Genomic DNA, 14,874 nt, shown 5'->3' with positions numbered 1-14,874 from the left:
TCCGGCAGTCCTGCCGCGCGCGCTGTCCGGCAGTCCTGCCGCGCGCGCTGTCCTGCCGCGTGCTGCCGCGCACGCTGTCCTCCTGCCGCGTGCTGTCGCGTGCTGTCGCGCTGCCCTCCTGCCGCGTGCTGTCGCGCTGCCCTCCTGCCGCGCGCTGCCCTCCTGCCGCGCGCTGCCCTCCTGCCGCGCGCTGCCCTCCTGCCGCGCGCTGCCCTCCTGCCGCGCGCTGCCCTCCTGCCGCTCGCTGTGCGCTGCCCTACTGTCCTGCTGTGCGCTGCCCTACTGTCCTGCCGTGTGCTGTCCTGCCGTACGCTGTCCTACTGTGTGCTGTCCGGCTCTCCTGCCGTACGCTGTCCTGCTGTGTGCGCTGTCCTAATGTCCTGCCGCGCGCTGCCCTCCTGCCGCGCGCTGCCCTCCTGCCGCGCGCTGCCCTCCTGCCGCGCGCTGTGCGCTGCTGCCGCGCTGTGCGCTGCTGCCCTCCTGCCCTGCTGTGCGCTGCTGCCCTCCTGCCCTGCTGTGCGCTGCTGCCCTCCTGCCCTGCTGTGCGCTGCTGCCCTCCTGCCCTGCTGTGCGCTGCTGCCCTCCTGCCCTGCTGTGCGCTGCTGCCCTCCTGCCCTGCTGTGCGCTGCTGCCCTCCTGCCCTGCTGTGCGCTGCTGCCCTCCTGCCCTGCTGTGCGCTGCTGCCCTCCTGCCCTGCTGTGCGCTGCTGCCCTCCTGCCCTGCTGTGCGCTGCTGCCCTCCTGCCCTGCCGCGCGCTGCCCTCCTGCCCTGCCGCGCGCTGCCCTCCTGCGCGCGCTGCCCTCCTGCGCGCGCTGCCCTCCTGCGCGCGCTGCCCTCCTGCCCTGCCGCGCGCTGCCCTCCTGCCCTGCCGCGCGCTGCCCTCCTGCCCTGCCGCGCGCTGCCCTCCTGCCCTGCCGCGCGCTGCCCTCCTGCCCTGCCGCGCGCTGCCCTCCTGCCCTGCCGTGCGCTGCCCTCCTGCCCTGCCGTGCGCTGTCCTGCAGTACGCTGTCCGGCTCTCCTGCCGTACGCTGTCCTGCTGCCGTACGCTGTCCTGCTGTGTGCGCTGTCCTGCTGTGTGCGCTGTCCTGCTGTGTGCGCTGTCCTGCTGTGTGCGCTGTCCTGCTGTGTGCGCTGTCCTAATGTCCTGCTGTGCGCTGTCCTAATGTCCTGCTGTGCGCTGTCCTGCTGTGCGCTGTCCTGCTGTGCGCTGTCCTGCTGTGCGCTGTCCTGCTGTGCGCTGTCCTGCTGTGCGCTGTCCTGCTGTGCGCTGTCCTGCTGTCCTGCTGTCCTGCTGTCCGCGTGTGTGTGTGTGTTACCTGTGTGAGTTTGTCGTGCTCTCCGGTGGATGAGGCCAGGTGAAGAATGTGCTGTAGTCTCTCGGCCCCGCCTCCTTCTCTAAGCCCCTCATCCAGCTCCTCCCCCACACGCTTCCTACACACCAAATACAGTCAACCAGGAAGACACCAAATACGGTCAACCAGGAAGATAACAAATAGTTAGTTAGTAATGGTTAGTAGTAGTATAGTTTGTTATAATACCGTTTGATGCGTGGCAGTTGGAAGATCTCCTGCCAGAGGTTGAACATTCCTTTATTCTGATCCTTCTGGCCGATCCTCATGGACTGGACCGACTGCACGTCCAGCTGTCTCTTCCCTCGACCGTGGAGGAACTACAACACAACACACAGTAAAACACGTCCAGCTGTCTCTTCCCTCGACCGTGGAGGAACTACAACACAACACACAGTAAAACACGTCCAGCTGTCTCTTCCCTCGACCGTGGAGGAACTACAACACAACACACAGTAAAACACGTCCAGCTGTCTCTTCCCTCGACCGTTGGAGGAACTACAACACAACACACAGTAAAACACGTCCAGCCGTATCTTCCCTCGACCGTGGAGGAACTACAACACAACACACAGTAAAACACGTCCAGCTGTCTCTTCCCTCGACCGTGGAGGAACTACAACACAACACACAGTAAAACACGTCCAGCTGTCTCATCCCTCGACCGTGGAGGAACTACAACACAGTAACACGTCCAGCTGTCTCTTCCCTCGACCGTGGAGGAACTACAACACAGTAAAACACGTCCAGCTGTCTCTTCCCTCGACCGTGGAGGAACTACAACACAGTAAAACACGTCCAGCTGTCTCTTCCCTCGACCGTGGAGGAACTACAACACAACACACAGTAAAACACGTCCAGCTGTCTCATCCCTCGACCGTGGAGGAACTACAACACAGTAACACGTCCAGCTGTCTCTTCCCTCGACCGTGGAGGAACTACAACACAGTAAAACACGTCCAGCTGTCTCTTCCCTCGACCGTGGAGGAACTACAACACAGTAAAACACGTCCAGCTGTCTCTTCCCTCGACCGTGGAGGAACTACAACACAACACACAGTAAAACACGTCCAGCTGTCTCTTCCCTCGACCGTGGAGGAACTACAACACAACACACAGTAAAACACGTCCAGCCGTCTCTTCCCTCGACCGTGGAGGAACTACAACACACACAGTAAAACACGTCCAGCTGTCTCTTCCCTCGACCGTGGAGGAACTACAACACAGTAAAACACGTCCAGCTGTCTCTTCCCTCGACCGTGGAGGAACTACAACACAACACACAGTAAAACACGACCAGCTGTCTCTTCCCTCGACCGTGGAGGAACTACAACACAACACACAGTAAAACACGTCCAGCTGTCTCTTCCCTCGACCGTGGAGGAACTACAACACAACACACAGTAAAACACGTCCAGCTGTCTCTTCCCTCGACCGTGGGGGAACTACAACACAACACACAGTAAAACACGTCCAGCCGTATCTTCCCTCGACCGTGGAGGAACTACAACACAACACACAGTAAAACACGTCCAGCTGTCTCTTCCCTCGACCGTGGAGGAACTACAACACACAGTAAAACACGTCCAGCTGTCTCTTCCCTCGACCGTGGAGGAACTACAACACAACACACAGTAAAACACGTCCAGCTGTCTCTTCCCTCGACCGTGGAGGAACTACAACACAGTAACACATCCAGCTGTCTCTTCCCTCGACCGTGGGGGAACTACAACACAACACACAATTAAAACACGTCCAGCTGTCTCTTCCCTCGACCGTGGGGGAACTACAACACACACAGTAAAACACGTCCAGCTGTCTCTTCCCTCGACCGTGGGGGAACTACAACACAACACACAGTAAAACACGTCCAGCCGTCTCTTCCCTCGACCGTGGAGGAACTACAACACACAGTAAAACACGTCCAGCTGTCTCTTCCCTCGACCGTGGAGGAACTACAACACAACACACAGTAAAACACGTCCAGCCGTCTCTTCCCTCGACCGTGGAGGAACTACAACACAACACACAGTAAAACACGTCCAGCCGTATCTTCCCTCGACCGTGGAGGAACTACAACACAACACACAGTAAAACACGTCCAGCCGTATCTTCCCTCGACCGTGGAGGAACTACAACACAACACACAGTAAAACACGTCCAGCTGTCTCTTCCCTCGACCGTGGAGGAACTACAACACAACACACAGTAAAACACGTCCAGCTGTCTCTTCCCTCGACCGTGGAGGAACTACAACACAACACACAGTAAAACACGTCCAGCCGTCTCTTCCCTCGACCGTGGGGGAACTACAACACAACACACAGTAAAACACGTCCAGCTGTCTCTTCCCTCGACCGTGGAGGAACTACAACACAACACACAGTAAAACACGTCCAGCTGTCTCTTCCCTCGACCGTGGAGGAACTACAACACAGTAAAACACGTCCAGCTGTCTCTTCCCTCGACCGTGGAGGAACTACAACACAACACACAGTAAAACACGTCCAGCTGTCTCTTCCCTCGACCGTGGAGGAACTACAACACAACACACAGTAAAACACGTCCAGCTGTCTCTTCCCTCGACCGTGGAGGAACTACAACACAACACACAGTAAAACACGTCCAGCTGTCTCTTCCCTCGACCGTGGAGGAACTACAACACAACACACAGTAAAACACGTCCAGCTGTCTCTTCCCTCGACCGTGGAGGAACTACAACACAACACACAGTAAAACACGTCCAGCTGTCTCTTCCCTCGACCGTGGAGGAACTACAACACACAGTAAAACACGTCCAGCTGTCTCTTCCCTGGACCGTGGAGGAACTACAACACAGTAAAACACGTCCAGCTGTATCTTCCCTCGACCGTGGAGGAACTACAACACAACACACAGTAAAACACGTCCAGCCGTATCTTCCCTCGACCGTGGAGGAACTACAACACACAGTAAAACACGTCCAGCTGTCTCTTCCCTGGACCGTGGAGGAACTACAACACAGTAACACGTCCAGCTGTCTCTTCCCTCGACCGTGGGGGAACTACAACACAACACACAATTAAAACACGTCCAGCTGTCTCTTCCCTCGACCATGGAGGAACTACAACACAACACACAGTAAAACACGTCCAACCGTCTCTTCCCTCGACCGCGGAGGAACTACAACACACAGTAAAACACGTCCAGCCGTCTCTTCCCCTCGACCGTGGAGGAACTACAACACACAGTAAAACACGTCCAGCTGTCTCTTCTCTCGACCGTGGAGGAACTACAACACACAGTAAAACACGTCCAGCTGTCTCTTCCCTCGACCGTGGAGGAACTACAACACACAGTAAAACACGTCCAGCTGTCTCTTCCCTCGACCGTGGAGGAACTACAACACAACACACAGTAAAACACGTCCAACTGTCTCTTCCCTCGACCGTGGAGGAACTACAACACAACACACAGTAAAACACGTCCAGCTGTCTCTTCCCTCGACCGTGGAGGAACTACAACACAACACACACAGTAAAACACGTCCAGCCGTCTCTTCCCTCGACCGTGGAGGAACTACAACACACAGTAAAACACGTCCAGCCGTCTCTTCCCTCGACCGTGGAGGAATTACAACACAGTAAAACACGTCCAGCTGTCTCTTCCCTCGACCGTGGAGGAACTACAACACAACACACAGTAAAACACGTCCAGCTGTCTCTTCCCTCGACCGTGGAGGAACTACAACACAACACACAGTAAAACACGTCCAGCTGTCTCTTCCCTCGACCGTGGAGGAACTACAACACAACACACAGTAAAACACGTCCAGCTGTCTCTTCCCTCGACCGTGGAGGAACTACAACACAACACACAGTAAAACACGTCCAGCTGTCTCTTCCCTCGACCGTGGAGGAACTACAACACAACACACAGTAAAACACGTCCAGCTGTCTCTTCCCTCGACCGTGGAGGAACTACAACACAGTAAAACACGTCCAGCTGTCTCTTCCCTCGACCGTGGAGGAACTACAACACAACACACAGTAAAACACGTCCAGCTGTCTCTTCCCTCGACCGTGGAGGAACTACAACACACAGTAAAACACGTCCAGCTGTCTCTTCCCTCGACCGTGGAGGAACTACAACACAGTAAAACACGTCCAGCTGTCTCTTCCCTCGACCGTGGAGGAACTACAACACAGTCAGTTGCTGTAGTAGCTGACATGTATAGTGTTGAGTCATCCGCATACATAGACACTCTGGCTTTACTCAAAGCCAGTGGCATGTCGTTAGTAAAAGATTGAAAAAGGCAAGGGGCCTAAACAGCTGCCCTGGGGAATTCCTGCTTCTAACTGGATTATGTTGGGGAGGCTTCCATTAAAGAACACCCTCTGTGTTCTGTTAGACAGGTAACTCTTTATCCACATTAGAGCAGGGGGTGTAAAGCCATTATAGCAGGGGGTGTAAAGCCATTATAGCATTAAAGCCGTAACACATACGTTCTTCCAGCAGCAGTCTATGATCGATAATGTCAAAAGCTGCACTGAAGTCTAACAAAACAGCCCCAACAATCATTTTATCATCAATTTCTCTCAGCTAATCATCAGTCATTTGTGTAAGTGCTGTGATTGTTGAATGTCCTTCCCTACAAGCGTGCAGAAAGACTTAATTTGTTTACTGTAAAATAGCATTGTATCTGGTCAAACACCATTTTTTCCCCCAGAAGTTTACTAAGGGTTGGTAACAGGCTGATTGGTGGGCTATTTGAGCCAGTAAAGTGGGATTTACTATTCTTAGGTAGCAGAATGACTTTAGCTTCCCTCCAGGCCTGAGGGCAACACACTCTCTAGTAGGCTAATATTGAAGATATGGCAGATAGAGGACGATATCGTCCTTATCGTCCTCAGTAAATTTTCCATCCGAGTTATCAGCTGTGTGTTAATGTGTACAGACAGGTGTTCCTCAGGGATCAGTGTTCGGACCCTTGATATTGTTGTAATACATGGTAGCTGTTATGATCTGGAAACACAGTGTGTGTGTGTGTGTGTGTATGTGTGTGTGTGTACCTGCAGTGTGTTTATGCAGGATCTGATGTCGTTGTCAGTCTTCTCACAGAGAGCCATCAGAGTCCCCATGTCAGCCTTCATACCATGACCCCTGGAGATCTAACCCACACATTAATATTGACACCCATCATGGCTGGTCTGACATGTCAGCCTTCATCACCCCTGGAGATATAACCCACACATTAATATTGACACCCATCATTGCTGGTCTGACATGTTGCATCACCAACATTAGAAAACGAAAACAAGAGATTACCTCAGCCAATCTCTGTGCCAGGCGGGAAGGCTGTGTCTGAGGGAAGGCCAATAGAAACGCCTGCTGCCTCAGAGGCCTCAGGGCTGGAACGTACCTTGACAGGACAGAGAACCAATCAGATCACAGATACAGAGATAAAAACCCCTCCCTCCTCCGTCTCTTACAGGTCATTACAGATGCAGATGATTGGACGGAGGAGGACCGAGTCTCTCTTCTTCTTCTTCTTTAGAGGCTCCGCCTCTGACTCCGCCCCCTGGCTGTCCTTCCTGTTCAGAGTGGCCAATAGGATGCTGATGGCAGCCTGGCCGACCAATCACAGAGAGAGAGAGGAGAGAGGAGAGAGGAGAGAGGAGAGAGGAGAGACGAGAGAGAGAGAGAGGAGAGAGAGAGAGAGAGAGAGGTGTTACTCTCGAGATGAGGCTAGGTGAGAGTGGGTCCAATAGAAGGGCAGGGGACGGAGCGGTGGGCGGGACTTACGGCGGGCGCTCCGTCGATCTCGTCGATGATGAGACAGTTGGGCTTCTCATTGGCTCCCAGCACTGACCTCATCTGGGTCGCTGTGTCGATACGCTTCTGGAACAGCTCCGCACTGCGGTCGTCACTATGGAAACCACAGCGTCGACAACACCTTAGTTACTATGGGAAACCACAGCGTCAACACCACCTTAGTTATTATGGGAAACCACAGCATCAACACCACCTTAGTTATTATGGGAAACCACAGCATCAACACCACCTTAGTTATTATGGGAAACCACAGCATCAACACCACCTTAGTTATTATGGGAAACCACAGCATCAACACCACCTTAGTTATTATGGGAAACCACAGCATCAACACCACCTTAGTTATTATGGGAAACCACAGCATCAACACCACCTTAGTTATTATGGGGAAACCACAGCATCAACACCACCTTAGTTATTATGGGAAACCACAGCATCAACACCACCTTAGTTATTATGGGAAACCACAGCATCAACACCACCTTAGTTATTATGGGAAACCACAGCATCAACACCACCTTAGTTATTATGGGGAAACCACAGCATCAACACCACCTTAGTTATTATGGGGAAACCACAGCATCAACACCACCTTAGTTATTATGGGAAACCACAGCATCAACACCACCTTAGTTATTATGGGGAAACCACAGCATCAACACCACCTTAGTTATTATGGGAAACCACAGCATCAACACCACCTTAGTTACTATGGAAACTACAGCATCAACACCACCTTAGTTATTATGGGAAACCACAGCATCAACACCACCTTAGTTATTATGGGGAAACCACAGCATCAACACCACCTTAGTTACTATGGAAACTACAGCATCAACACCACCTTAGTTATTATGGGAAACCACAACACCAACCTGTTGAAGTCGTTAAACTCACCTTGCGTTAATCTCCACCACGTTGTACCCAGCATGCTTAGCGATGATGTGGGCCAGAGTGGTCTTCCCTAAACCTGGAGGACCTGACAGCAGCACCACCTAGCGGGAGGAGGACAGATTAACCAGCTATATTAACCTACTAGTATATATACTAACAGCTCTATAACCCCCAGAGGACCTGAGAGCAGCACCACCTAGCGGGAGGAGGACAGATTAACCAGCTATATTAACCTACTAGTATATATACTAACAGCTCTATAACCCCCAGAGGACCTGAGAGCAGCACCACCTAGCGGGAGGAGGACAGATTAACCAGCTATATTAACCTACTAGTATATATACTAACAGCTCTATAACCCCCAGAGGACCTGACAGCAGCACCACCTAGCGGGAGGAGGACAGATTAACCAGCTATATTAACCTACTAGTATATATACGAACAGCCTACCTTGTATTTATCAGTCTGTGTGGGCAACCTACCTTGTATTTATCAGTCTGTATGTGTCCACCTACTTTGTATTTATCAGTCTGCGTCGGTTCACCTACCCTGTATTTATCAGTCTGTGTGGGTCCACCTACCTTGTATCTATCAGTCTGTGTGGGTCCACCTACCTTGTATCTATCAGCCATCCCTGTAGCTCAGTTGGTAGAGCATGGTGTTTGCAACGCCAGGGTTGTGGGTTCGATTCCCACGGGGGGCCAGCACAGGAAAAAAAACTGTATGCATTCACTACTGTAAGTCGCTCTGGATAAGAGCGTCTGCTAAATGACGTAAAAATATCAGTCTGTGTGGGTCCACCTACCTTGTATTTATCAGTCTGTGTGGGTCCATCTACCATGTATTTATCAGTCTGTGTGGGTCTACCTACCTTGTATTTATCAGTCTGTGTGGGTCTACCTACCTTGTATTTATCAGTCTGTGTGGGTCTACCTACCTTGTATTTATCAGTCTGTGTGGGTCTACCTACCTTGTATTTATCAGTCTGTGAGGGTCTACCTACCTTGTATTTATCAGTCTGTGTGGGTCTACCTACCTTGTATTTAACAATCTGTGTGGGTCTACCTACCTTGTATTTATCAGTCTGTGTGGGTCTACCTACCTTGTATTTAACAATCTGTGTGGGTCTACCTACCTTGTATTTGGGTCTTTTGTATTGGTCCAGTTCGGCCTCCAGAATCTCCTCAGTGATCTGAGTCTTGGTTTTAAATTTCTGATTGGCTTGATTAAAGTTTCCCTGGCTCCGATTGGTGGAATGAAAGCGTCCCCGGCCCTTATTGGTGGAATGAAAGCGTCCCCGGTCCTGATTGGCGGTGCTCTGGTCGGGCCTCTCGGCTGGGGGTGGGCGTGTCTTCCTCTCTCGTCCAAACACCACCTGGTCCCACAGCTTCAGCCACTTCAGCAGACAGCGGTTGGTGAACCACACACACACACACACACACACACACACACACACACACACACACACACACACACACACACAATTATACCTACCTACCAATCACAGGCCACCAGTCCCCAACCGCCACCACTCACGTTCCCCAACCACCACCACTCACGTCGTCGCTGAGTAGTTCAGTGTAGTGTTGAGGAGAAAACTGATCCACCCAGAGACGGGAAGATTCCTCCTCCTCCTCTTCCTCTCGATCCCCCTCTTCTCTCCGTCTGCCGTCCAGCTCTCCAAACTCTTCATCCACTTGACTGAACACACACACACGTTTATGCTATAAACAAGTAATAATGTACAGAAACGACAATATCTATCGTGTGTGTGTTCGTATCTATATATACATACACACACACACACACACACACACACAGAACCAATCAAACGTTTGGACACACCTACTCATTCCAGGGTTTTTCTTTATTTTTACTATTTTCTACCTTGTAGAATAATAGTGAAGATATCAAAACTATGAAATAACACATATGGAATCATCTAGTAACCAAAATAGTGTTAAACAAATCAAAAATATATTTTATATCTTTGTGATTCTTCAAAGTAGCCAACGTTTGCCTTGGTGATAACTTTGCACATTCTTGACATTTTCTCAACCAGCTTCATGAGGTAGTCACCTGGAATGCATGTCAATTAACAGGTGTACCTTGTTAACCTCTCTAGGGAAGGTGGGACGAAATCGTCCCACCTACGTAACAGCCAGTGGAATCCTGTGGCGCGTTATTCAAATACCTTATAAATGCTATTACTTCAATTTCTCAAACATATGACTATTTTACACCATTTTAAAGACTCTCGTTAATCTAACCACACTGTCCGATTTCAAAAAGGCTTTACAACGAAAGCAAAACATTAGATTATGTCAGCAGAGTACCAAGCCAGAATTAATCAGACACCCATTTTTCAAGCTAGCATATAATGTCACATAAACCCAAACCACAGCTAAATGCAGCACTAACCTTTGATGATCTTCATCAGATGACATGCCTAGGACATTATGTTATACAATACATGCATGTTTTGTTCAATCAAGTTCATATTTATATCAAAAACCAGCTTTTTACATTAGCATGTGACGTTCAGAACTAGCATACCCCCCGCAAACTTCCGGTGAATTTACTAAATTAACGTTCACAAAAAACATAATTATTTTAAGAATTATAGATACAGAACTCCTCTATGCACTCGCTATGTCCGATTTTAAAATAGCTTTTCGGTGAAAGCACATTTTGCAATATTCTGAGTAGATAGCCCGGCATCACAGGGCTAGCTATTTAGACACCCACCAAGTTTAGCCCTCACCAAAGTCAGATTTACTATAAGAAAAATGTTATTACCTTTGCTGTTCTTCGTCAGAATGCACTCCCAGGACTTCTACTTCAATAACAAATGTTGGTTTGGTTCAAAATAATCCATAGTTATGTTCAAATATCCTCTGTTTTGTTTGTGCGTTCAAGACACTATCTGAAGTGTAAAGAAGGGTGACGCGCCCGGCGCGTCTCGTGACAAAAAAATTCTAAATATTCCATTACCGTACTTCGAAGCATGTCAACCGCTGTTTAAAATCAATTTTTATGCCATTTTTCTCGTAAAAAAGCGATAATATTCCGACCGGGAATCTGTGTTTTAGTACAAAGAGAGAGAAAATAAAAACATGGGGTCGCCTCGTGCACGCGCCTCAGTCTCATTGTCCTCTGATAGACCACTTACCAAAGGCGCTAATGTTTTTCAGCCAGGGGCTGCCTCGACATCATTCAGCTTTTTCCCGGGTTCTGAGAGCCTATGGGAGCCGTAGGAAGTGTCACGTTACAGCAAAGATCCTAAGTTTTCAGTAAAAAGAGTCAAGAAGCCCAAGGAATGGTCATAGAGGGCACTTCCTGTACAGAATCTTCTCAGGTTTTTGCCTGCCATATGAGTTCTGTTATACTCACAGACACCATTCAAACAGTTTTAGAAACTTTAGGGTGTTTTCTATCCAAAGCCAATAATTATATGCATATTCTAGTTTCTGGGCATTAGTAATAACCAGATTAAATCGGGTACGTTTTTTATCCGGCCGTGTAAATACTGCCCCCTAGCCCTAACAGGTTAATAGTTAAATTGTGGAATTTCTTTCCCTCTTAATGCTTTAAGGTAGGGGTGGTATACAGAAGATGGTCTTTTACCAAATAGGGCTAAGTCCATATTAATGGCAAAAACAGCTCAAACAAGCAAAGAGAAACAGCAGTCCATCATTACTTTAAGACATGAAGGTCAGTCAATCTGGAAAAATTCAACCTTGAAAGTTTCTTCAAGTGCAGTCGCAAAAACCATCAAGCGCTATGATGAAACTGGCTCTCATGAGGACCGCCACAGGAAAGGAAGACCCAGAGTTACCTCTGCTGCAGAGGATAAGTTCATTAGAGTTACCAGCCTCAGAAATTGCAGCCCAAATAAATGCTTCACAGAGTTCAAGTAACAGACACATCTCAACATCAACTGTTCAGAGGAGACTGTGTGAATCAGGCCTTCATGGTTGAAAAGCTGCAAAGAATCCACTACTAAAGGACACCAATAAGAAGAAGAGATTTGCTTGGGCCAAGAAACACGAGCAATGGACATTAAACCGGTGGAAATCTGTCCTTTGGTCTGTTGACTCCAATTTTGCGATTTTTGGTTGAAACCGCCATGTCTTTGTGAGACGCAGAGTAGGTGAACGGATGATCTCCGCATGAGTGGTTCCCACCGTGAAGCATGGAGGAGGAGGTGTGATGGTGCTTTGCTGGTGACACTGTCAGTTATTTATTTAGAATTCAAGGCACACAACCAGCAATTCAAGGCACACCACAGCATTCTGCAGCGATACGCCATCCATTCTGGTTTGGGCTTAGTGGGACTATCATTTGTTTTTCAACAGGACAGTGACCCAACACACCTCCAGGCTGTGTAAGGGCTATTTGACCAAGAAGGAGAGTGATGGAGTGCTGCATCAGATGACCTGGCCTCCACAATCATCCAACCCCAACCCAATTGAGATGGTTTGGGATGAGTTGGACCGCAGAGTGAAGGAAAAACAGCCAACAAGTGCTCAGCATGTGGGAACTCATTCAAGACTGTTGGAAAAGCATTCCAGGTGAAGCTGGTTGAGAGAATGCCAACAGTGTGCAAAGCTGCCATCAAGGCAAAGGGTGGCTACTGGAGAAAACAAATCTAAATATATTTTAGATTTTAGTTAACACTTTTTTGGTTACTACATGATTCCATATGTGTTATTTCATAGTTTTGATGTCTTCACTATTATTCTACATAAAGAAAAACCCTTGAATGAGTAGGTGTCCAAACTTTTGATTGGTACTGTATGCACACACACACACACACACACACACACACACACACACACACACACACACACACACACACACACACACACACGTACCTGTTGAGTAGCTCTGTTAGGCGCTGAGATTCCTCCACCACTTGGCGATGACGCTGCAGCAACAGACAGAAACAGTCAGAAACAGTCAGAAACAGTCAGAAACAGTCAGCTATCAAACAACACTGTGTGTGTGTGTGTGCGCGCGCGCTCACCTTCTCGGCCACCTGTTCTCTCAGGACCTCAATGGGAACAGCCAGCAAACCCAATGCATTATGGGAGCTACGAAGAGCACTGGGGTCCACAGCCTATAAGACCCAGTAAAGAAGGTAGACAGAGAGAGGTGACTGGGGTCCACAGTCTATAAGACCCAGTAAATAAGGTAGACAGAGAGAGAGAGGAGACTGGGGTCCACAGTCTATAAGGACCCAGTAAATAAGGTAGACAAAGAGAGAGAGGAGACTGGGGTCCACAGTCTATAAGGACCCAGTAAATAAGGTAGACAGAGAGAGAGAGGAGACTGGGGTCCACAGTCTATAAGGACCCAGTAAATAAGGTAGACAGAGAGAGAGAGGAGACTGGGGTCCACAGTCTATAAGACCCAGTAAATAAGGTAGACAGAGAGAGAGGAGACTGGGGTCCACAGTCTATAAAGACCCAGTAAATAAGGCAGACAGAGGGAGAGGTGACTGGGGTCCTATAAGACCCAGTAAATAAGGTAGACAGAGAGAGAGGTGACTGGGGTCGACAGTCTGTAAGACCCAGTAAATAAGGTAGACAGAGAGAGAGAGGTGACTGGGGTCCACAGTCTATAAGACCCAGTAAATAAGGTAGACAGAGAGAGAGGTGACTGGGGTCCAATAAGACCCAGTAAATAAGGTAGACAGAGAGAGAGGTGACTGGGGTCCACAGCCTATAAGACCCAGTAAATAAGGTAGACAGAAAGAGAGGTGACTGGGGTCCACAGTCTATAAGACCCAGTAAATAAGGCAGACAGAGAGAGAGAGGTGACTGGGGTCCTATAAGACCCAGTAAATAAGGTAGACAGAGAGAGAGAGGTGACTGGGGTCCACAGTCTATAAGACCCAGTAAATAAGGTAGACGGAGAGAGAGGTGACTGGGGTCCACAGTCTATAAGACCCAGTAAATAAGGTAGACAGAGAGAGAGGTGACTGGGGTCCACAGCCTATAAGACCCAGTAAATATATAAATAAGAGAGAGAGAGAGAGAGAGAGAGAGAGAGAGAGAGAGAGAGAGAGAGAGAGAGAGAGAGAGAGAGAGAGAGAGAGAGAGACAGAGCGAGACAGAGCGAGAGAGAGACAGCGAGAGAGAGAGAGAGAGACAGCGAGAGCGCGAGCGAGAGAGAGACAGCGAGAGCGCGAGCGAGAGACAGAGAGAGCGCGAGCGAGAGACAGCGAGAGCGCGAGCAAGCGAGAGACAGCGAGAGCGCGAGCGAGCGACAGCGAGAGCGAGACAGCGAGAGCGCGAGCGAGAGCGAGAGAGACAGCGAGAGAGAGAGAGAGCGAGACAGCGAGAGCGAGAGAGAGCGAGACAGCGAGAGCGAGCGAGAGCGAGCGAGAGAGCGAGCGAGAGAGAGCGAGAGAGCGAGCGAGCGAGAGCGAGCGAGACAGAGAGAGAGCGAGCGAGACAGAGAGAGAGCGAGCGAGACAGAGAGAGAGCGAGCGAGCGAGAGAGAGCGAGCGAGACAGAGAGAGAGCGAGCGAGACAGAGAGAGAGCGAGCGAGACAGAGAGAGAGCGAGCGAGACAGAGAGAGAGAGAGAGCGAGCGAGACAGAGAGCGAGCGAGCGAGCGAGAGACAGCGAGAGCGAGCGAGAGAGAGAGACAGCGAGAGCGCGAGCGAGAGAGACAGCGAGAGCGCGAGCGAGAGAGACAGCGAGAGCGCGAGCGAGAGAGACAGCGAGAGCGCGAGCGAGAGACAGCGAGAGCGCGAGCGAGAGAGAGACAGCGAGAGCGCGAGCGAGACAGCGAGAGCGCGAGCGAG

At 50.1% G+C, this 14,874-nt stretch overlaps 1 protein-coding gene across 1 annotated transcript in view; it reads right to left on the bottom strand.

The window, feature by feature from the left end:
* The window catches only part of LOC106589977 (chromosome transmission fidelity protein 18 homolog), a 45,913-nt gene that overhangs the window by 9,976 nt on the left and 21,063 nt on the right, over positions 1 to 14,874 (bottom strand). The window contains exons 5-16 of the mRNA XM_082957111.1: positions 13,087 to 13,179; positions 12,935 to 12,987; positions 9,617 to 9,758; positions 9,386 to 9,477; positions 9,193 to 9,298; positions 8,061 to 8,158; positions 7,134 to 7,257; positions 6,821 to 6,957; positions 6,657 to 6,750; positions 6,401 to 6,499; positions 1,539 to 1,669; positions 1,317 to 1,431 (exon numbers count right to left, since the gene is read on the bottom strand). Coding sequence (XP_082813237.1) covers positions 1,317 to 1,431; positions 1,539 to 1,669; positions 6,401 to 6,499; positions 6,657 to 6,750; positions 6,821 to 6,957; positions 7,134 to 7,257; positions 8,061 to 8,158; positions 9,193 to 9,298; positions 9,386 to 9,477; positions 9,617 to 9,758; positions 12,935 to 12,987; positions 13,087 to 13,179 — 1,284 coding nt within the window. The remainder of the gene's footprint in view (positions 1 to 1,316; positions 1,432 to 1,538; positions 1,670 to 6,400; positions 6,500 to 6,656; positions 6,751 to 6,820; positions 6,958 to 7,133; positions 7,258 to 8,060; positions 8,159 to 9,192; positions 9,299 to 9,385; positions 9,478 to 9,616; positions 9,759 to 12,934; positions 12,988 to 13,086; positions 13,180 to 14,874) is intronic.

The sequence above is a fragment of the Salmo salar genome, chromosome 10, assembly GCF_965601325.2.
Source record: "Salmo salar chromosome 10, fSalSal1, whole genome shotgun sequence".
NCBI classification, from domain to species: Eukaryota; Metazoa; Chordata; class Actinopteri; order Salmoniformes; family Salmonidae; genus Salmo; species Salmo salar.
The sequence above is the reverse complement of the archived record's forward strand: the minus strand, read 5'-3'. Positions and strand labels throughout refer to the sequence as shown.